At 41.5% G+C, this 8,092-nt stretch overlaps 1 protein-coding gene across 1 annotated transcript; it reads right to left on the reverse strand.

The window, feature by feature from the left end:
- Positions 1–4,510: 4,510 nt before the first annotated feature.
- LOC139411955 (protein FAM163B-like) lies at positions 4,511–5,157 on the reverse strand. The gene is made up of 2 exons (XM_071158721.1): positions 5,065–5,157; positions 4,511–4,924 (listed from the first exon to the last, which is right to left on the reverse strand). Exons 1-2 carry the CDS (start codon positions 5,155–5,157, stop codon positions 4,511–4,513), a joined length of 507 nt encoding a protein of 168 aa, XP_071014822.1.
- Between the last annotated feature and the right edge of the window lie 2,935 nt (positions 5,158–8,092).

Raw genomic sequence — 8,092 nt, forward strand, 5'->3', positions numbered from 1 at the left:
ACACCACACTAGGCTACTCTACTACACCACAGTAGGGCTACTCTACTACACCACAGTAGGCTACTCTACTACACCACAGTAGGTTACTCTACTACACCACACTAGGCTACTCTACTGCACCCCAGTAGGCTACTCTACTCTACCACACTAGACTACTCTGCTACACCACACTAGGCTACTCTACTACACCACACTAGGCTACTCTACTACACCACACTAGGCTACTCTACTACACCACACTAGGCTACTCTACTACACCACACTAGGCTACTCTACTACACCACAGTAGGCTACTCTACTGAACCCTAGTAGGCTACTCTATTACATCACACTAGGCTACTCTACTACACCCCAGTAGGCTACTCTACTGCACCACACTAGGCTACTCTATTACACCACGCTAGGCTACTCTACTACACCACAGTAGGCTACTCTACTGCACCACACTAGGCTACTCTACTACACCACACTAGGCTACTCTATTACACCACACTAGGCTACTCTATTACACCACACTAGGCTACTCTATTACACCACACTAGGCTACTCTATTACACCACACTAGGCTACTCTATTACACCACACTAGGCTACTCTATTACACCACACTAGGCTACTCTACTACACCACAGTAGGCTACTCTACTACACCACACTAGGCTACTCTACTACACCACACTAGGCTACTCTACTACACCACACTAGGCTACTCTACTACACCACACTAGGCTACTCTACTACACCACAGTAGGCTACTCTACTACACCACAGTAGGCTACTCTACTACACCACAGTAGGCTACTCTACTACACCACAGTAGGCTACTCTATTACACCACACTAGGCTACTCTACTACACCACAGTAGGCTACTCACACTAGGCTACTCTACTACACCACACTAGGCTACTCTACTACACCACACTAGGCTACTCTACTACACCACAGTAGGCTACTCTACTACACCACACTAGGCTACTCTATTACACCACACTAGGCTACGGTATATCCAAAGTGATATGATCTAAATAAGGAAAAAACAGTAGAATATGATAAAGGCTTCAGTATGAACCACAACCACATACCTTTCTTTCAGAGGTTGTCAATTGGGCACATGCAAAGACTGAAACCCTGAAGTATTAAGAGTCAAGCGGGGAGACGAGAGAGCAAAGAGTGAACTGGTGCATCTATTTTTGTATTTTGAAGAGAGAATCCTACATCAGAAATCTCTTAAACCACACAGGGCCATACTTACAGTGCCTTGCGAAAGTATTCGGCCCCCTTGAACTTTGCGACCTTTTGCCACATTTCAGGCTTCAAACATAAAGATATAAAACTGTATTTTTTTGTGAAGAATCAACAACAAGTGGGACACAATCATGAAGTGGAACGACATTTATTGGATATTTCAAACTTTTTTAACAAATCAAAAACTGAAAAATTGGGCGTGCAAAATTATTCAGCCCCCTTAAGTTAATACTTTGTAGCGCCACCTTTTGCTGCGATTACAGCTGTAAGTCGCTTGGGGTATGTCTATCAGTTTTGCACATCGAGAGACTGAAATGTTTTCCCATTCCTCCTTGCAAAACAGCTCGAGCTCAGTGAGGTTGGATGGAGAGCATTTGTGAACAGCAGTTTTTAGTTCTTTCCACAGATTCTCGATTGGATTCAGGTCTGGACTTTGACTTGGCCATTCTAACACCTGGATATGTTTATTTTTGAACCATTCCATTGTAGATTTTGCTTTATGTTTTGGATCATTGTCTTGTTGGAAGACAAATCTCCGTCCCAGTCTCAGGTCTTTTGCAGACTCCATCAGGTTTTCTTCCAGAATGGTCCTGTATTTGGCTCCATCCATCTTCCCATCAATTTGAACCATCTTCCCTGTCCCTGCTGAAGAAAAGCAGGCCCAAACCATGATGCTGCCACCACCATGTTTGACAGTGGGGATGGTGTGTTCAGCTGTGTTGCTTTTACGCCAAACATAACCTTTTGCATTGTTGCCAAAAAGTTCAATTTTGGTTTCATCTGACCAGAGCACCTTCTTCCACATGTTTGGTGTGTCTACCAGGTGGCTTGTGGCAAACTTTAAACGACACTTTTTATGGATATCTTTAAGAAATGGCTTTCTTCTTGCCACTCTTCCATAAAGGCCAGATTTGTGCAATATACGACTGATTGTTGTCCTATGGACAGAGTCTCCCACCTCAGCTGTAGATCTCTGCAGTTCATCCAGAGTGATCATGGGCCTCTTGGCTGCATCTCTGATCAGTCTTCTCCTTGTATGAGCTGAAAGTTTAGAGGGACGGCCAGGTCTTGGTAGATTTGCAGTGGTCTGATACTCCTTCCATTTCAATATTATCGCTTGCACAGTGCTCCTTGGGATGTTTAAAGCTTGGGAAATCTTTTTGTATCCAAATCTGGCTTTAAACTTCTTCACAACAGTATCTCAGACCTGCCTGGTGTGTTCCTTGTTCTTCATGATGCTCTCTGCGCTTTTAACGGACCTCTGAGACTATCACAGTGCAGGTGCATTTATACGGAGACTTGATTACACACAGGTGGATTGTATTTATCATCATTAGTCATTTAGGTCAACATTGGATCATTCAGAGATCCTCACTGAACTTCTGGAGAGAGTTTGCTGCACTGAAAGTAAAGGGGCTGAATAATTTTGCACGCCCAATTTTTCCGTTTTTGATTTGTTAAAAAAGTTTGAAATATCCAATAAATGTCGTTCCACTTCATGATTGTGTCCCACTTGTTGTTGATTCTTCACAAAAAAATACAGTTTTATATCTTTATGTTTGAAGCCTGAAATGTGGCAAAAGGTCGCAAAGTTCAAGGGGGCCGAATACTTTCGCAAGGCACTGTATGTGGAAAGATGCATCAAATTATTTCCTGGTTGACTATACTGCATGTCTAGACTGTATTTAAGGTAAATATTGATTATTAATATTGATTATATTATTTAACTATATTTGTAATTAGTGTCTGGCACAAGGAAGGTGTTATCCTTGGCTATGCTATAAGAAATAGTACAATATGTCAAAGAAAGGTTTTAAAAAATGTCTCAAGACTCATTTCTGCTTCATCTCTTGTAAGTGTCCCATTTTATTCTGCTCATTCTATTGTTATTATGCCCATACTGCTATTTCTATGTTATTAGTTATTTTTGCAGGACATACAATTTATTTATTTCTCATCACACATGATTTTATCAGTCATGGCATATAATTCTTGAAGTTACTAAATGCCAGTTAGCTAAATGTGAATGAGAGAGTGAATTGAGAGGGTAAGACTGAAGACATACAGTATGACCATACAGTTATCCCATTTATGAACTGAAAGATTTCTGACACTTGAGAAGGTTGAAATACATTCAAGAGTGTGTGTCTCATATTGGCAATATCGTTATCTAGTTTACTGGTTTTGTTAACTGATGCCTCTTTGTCCAAAAAAGTTGAACTGAAATGCTTTATGTATCTACCTGTATTTCCATTAAAAGGTCTAAATTATAGCTGTTTCTTTGATTGCTATGTTGGGTTCAGAATATCAGGCACACAAAAAAACATACACTTATTTTTCCAACAGTTTATTGTTGACACTATTTCACATATGGTTCATCCAAAGTAGTAGTATCGATGATGGGAAAAGCATGTATTAGGACCTGATGCCACCTGCTGGTTTCTGTGTGTCGTTTTCCTTCTCACATTTACTGCTGAAATAACAAACAAATATCCTATACACTAAGAAGACAAAACCCTGTTAAAGCCAACAAGACATGTTACGTTTCTTCACAAAACAAAAAGGGGTGTGCCACCCATACTTGCCAAGTGAACATTACACACATTACTGGAGAAACCAACTCAATTGACGTATGTCAAATGTATTGTGGAACTTGAAGTATATGACTTGACAATGAACGACATGAAAATCCCTTCAAATACATATTTAAGCATATTTTCCCATTAAATTGTCACCAAATTAGCTCTTAAAATAGTTCAGTTTTCACACTCTAAGAAGCTGTTATGAGGACACTCAGAACTTTAACCAAAACACTTCAGAATATTGGTGAATCAGGTCATTTTCTGTCTACTCTAAAATATTACTTAGGGTTCTGGACTTATTTTAGCAGCTTACAGTAGCTTATGTGTCATCACCTGCATAAACCCAAAGAGAATGTACAGTACAGGTATCACACAACATACAGAGTACCAAAGTTATTAATCTGCCTGCTTAAGCTTCTCTTGAGAAAAAATGTCTCCCTCATAATCACAGATCCTATATGCCTATGATATTAAGCCATTTAAAAAAAAAAAATTCATGTGAATTCAGGAGTAGGTGTCCATATATCTGCATGTGACACCAAAAAACCTCTCTACATCATGTGAGCGAGTGAACGTATCCATCGGTTTGGTGAGGTGGAAAATATCTACAGTAAGTAAGAGTGCAATAAAATTCCCTTCAGCCAGGTCAGGTCCCTAACATTAGTCCTCCCAGCCACCATGGGGCTACACATCAGTGCTGACACCGTGGCTGTGAGTGACCACCTCCCTCATGGTGACAGAGCGGAGGTTGAGCTTGTGGTTGAAGCTGGCCAGGTCCATTGGCAGGTCCAGCTCCTGCTGCTGCACAGTCCTGTAGCTGATGCGGCCGCCACCGTTATGCAGTCTCTCAGAGGAGTGCTGCAGGTAGAAGGGCAAGGAGTAGCGAGTGCAGGATGGGCAAAACCTATGGGAGTGTGTCATTGGTTTGCGGATCAGGGAAGGAGTGTAGACAAAGGCGGGCCCGTTGGGCTCAGAGGGGGGCGTGGTCATCATGTCCTGGTCATCAGCCGTGTGCACTGGTGTGGGGAGAGAGGACATGATGGTGAGGTCCGGTTGCTCCTCCTCCATCTCTGGCTCCTCCCTCTTACAGCAATAATACTGCCAATGGAGCAGAGAGAAACATGTGACAGAGTGATCAAGCTGGTCACCGTAAAACCTTATGCACTCATCACAGCTAAGGTAGAAAAAACATGGCTACTTCACAAAATCGAATTCTTCAAGGCAAGACTTTAGCCTACCTGCAACCTACAGTAGCACAGTACTGCAACGATAGTCAGTAAGATGACTGTAGCTAGAATTCCACCACAGATAACCACTGTCCCGGCTGACATTCGAAGTCCTCTCCATCAACACTCTACAGAGAGAAAAGAATAGAAGGAGAAAAAGGGGGACAGATTGAAGGGGGGAGTAGTGCTTAAACTTAGATAATCTCTCTCTGTTATATAGATTTGTATCCTTGACAACAGCCCTCATAGGGAATTTAATGTTGCTGCTTTTAGTGATCACTTCCACTCTTTGAAACAAAGGCATAGTGCAGTAATTGCAAATTCCTTCAAATCATCAGGTTATTTCACGAAAATATGTACATTAGAGGGAAATTGAAAAGCCATCGATTTACTTGTTTTGGAGAGAAAATTCAAGCTCAAGTAAAATGAATTTCAAAAGAATCTACTGGTCTATGCAGTGACATGGTAAAAGAGACAAATGAACTGCAGAGGACATGGACACATTGTATGGTTTTTAAATCAAAAGCTTCCTAATAGGTTGAGTCCATCTTAGTTTGCTTTCCTTCTTGTTGAGACTGTTTGGTACTGTAGGAAAGGTCCCAGGAACGTGTCATTCAGTGTAGGACCATACTGGAATAATGCATGGGAGTTACACAGCAGACATGACATCAAACCCAGAAATAGTCTCAACACTAAGGCAGAGACAGACTTCCAGTGAATTTCAAGTAGATACAGTGGAAAGTAAAAGTATGTGAACCCTTATGAAATACCTGGATTTCTGCATAAATTGGTCATAAAATTTGATCTGAACTTCATCTAGGTCACAACAATAGACAAACAGTCTGCTTAAAATAATAACACACACAAAACATTCATTTTCATGTCTTTATTGAACACACCATGTAAACATTCACAGTGCAGGGTGGAAAAAAGTATGTGAACCCTTGGATTTAATAACTGGTTGACCCTCTGGCAGCAATAACCTCAAACAAACGTTTTCTGTAGTTGCGGATCAGGCCTACAGTACACAACGGTCTGGAGGAATTTTGGACCATTCCTCTTTACAAAACTGTTTCAGTTCAGCAATATTGTTGGGATGTCTGGTGTGAACAACTCTCTTGAGGTCATGCCACAGCTTCTCAATCGGGTTGAGGTCAGGACTCTGACTGGGCCACTCCAGAAGGTGTATTTTCTTCTGTTGAAGCCATTGTGTTGTTGATTTACTTCTGTGTTTTGGGTCGTTGTCCTGTTGCATCACACAGCTTCTGTTGAGCTTCAATTGGCAGATAGATAGCCTAACATTCTCCAGCAAAAGTCTTGATAAACTTGGGATTTCAGTTTTCCATCACTGATAGCAAGCTGTGCAGGCCCTGAGGCAGCAAAACAGCCCCAAACCGTGATGCTGTCACGTCCTGACCATAGAGAGCTTTTTATTCTCTATGTTGGTTAGGTCGGGTATGACTAGGGTGGGTCATCTAGGTAATTATATTTCTATGTTGGCCAGGTATGGTTCCTATCAGAGGCCGCTGTTTGTCGTTGTCTCTGATTGGGGATCATATTTAGGCAGCCATTTCCCCTGTGTGTTTTGTGGTATCTTGACTTTGTAGGGTTTCATGCTTCGGTTTGTGCATTTATTGCTTTCTTTGAGTTTCACTTCATAATAAAGAGGATGGAACCATACCACGCTGCATCTTGGTCCACTCATTCTAACGAACGTGACATAACCTTAGGTCTTCTGAAATCTCTTTTGTTCGAGGCATGGTTCACATCAGGTAATGCTTCTAGTAAATAGCAAACAAACATTTTGTGAGTGTTTTTTAGAGGGCAGGGCAGCTAAAACCGACATCTCCAATCTCGTCTCATTGATTGGACTCCACGTTGGCTGACTCCTGACTCCAATTAGCTTTTGGAGAAGTCATTAGCCTAGGGGTTCACATACTTTTTCCAACCTACACTGAATGTTTAAATGATATATTCAATATAAAAAATATAATTGTGTGTGTTATTAGTTGAAGCACACTGTGAATAATATTGCAGAATATATCATCAGACCAAAGTAGATACATATTATTGATGCTGTAGACGTCCACTAAATAAGGCAGGAAGTAACCAGGTGTCTGGAATGTTCTATTAAAAGTCCCATGCTCCCGCAAAGGCTAATGGAATTGTCCATTCCAAAGCAGTTAGAAGTGATGTGTGATAGGTTTGATAGTCACATCTGAATGGCTATGAAAGACTAGCTTGCATGAAGAGCTGCGCAATTTCTCACAATGACCCCCCAGATACGGTATTCTGTAACAGCAAAATGTCTAACTGAGCTGAAGCTATCTTGTGGCAGAAAGGGAAAATGGAGGTCACCACAAACACTCAGACCATTACTTATCCTGTTCTTATCCTTATCCTGTAGCTGCCACGCACAGGGAGGACAGGAGAAGTAATGGTCGGAGTGTTTGTGGTGGCCTCCATTTTCCTTTTCTGCCACAAGATAGCTTCAGCTCAACATATTGCATTCTGTTCCCATGACGACCTGGTCTGGTATCAGTGTCCCTGCAGGAAGGGAGTCATTTACACCGACTGCTGTGATTCACCATAGTACACAAATCACTGGCCATCCACATGCAGCCAGGATTTAAAAGTTCATCATGATCCATATTGCAGTACACACACAACTACTTTCAGCTGGGGTTACAACTCTCCATGGCAGGCTGTCCTCTAGATCTACATAATGATCAAATCAAATCACATTTTATTAGTCACATGCGCCGAATACAACAGGTGTAGACCTTACAGTGAAATGCTTACTTACGAGCCCCTAACCGAGAGTGCAGTTTATAAAAATATGGATAAGAATAAGAGATAAAAGTAACAAGTAATTAAAGAGGAGCAGTAGAAAATAACAATATATACAGGGGGGTGCCGGTACAGAGTCAATGTGCAGGGGCACCGGTTAGTTGAGGTAGTATGTACATGTAGGTAGAGTTAATTAAAGTGACTATGCATAGATAACAACAGAGAGTGGCAGTGGTGTGGAGAGGGGGGG

This window comes from Oncorhynchus clarkii, chromosome 6 (assembly GCF_045791955.1).
Source record: "Oncorhynchus clarkii lewisi isolate Uvic-CL-2024 chromosome 6, UVic_Ocla_1.0, whole genome shotgun sequence".
NCBI lineage: Eukaryota > Metazoa > Chordata > Actinopteri > Salmoniformes > Salmonidae > Oncorhynchus > Oncorhynchus clarkii.

Bases quoted from the DNA above. Each gene is read 5' to 3' on its own strand.
- LOC139411955 (XM_071158721.1), bottom strand. From the start codon at position 5,157: ATGTCAGCCGGGACAGTGGTTATCTGTGGTGGAATTCTAGCTACAGTC. The intron at 4,925-5,064 runs GTAGGCTAAAGT...CTCCATTGGCAG, and splicing joins TGTGCTACTGTAGGTTGCAG to TATTATTGCTGTAAGAGGGA.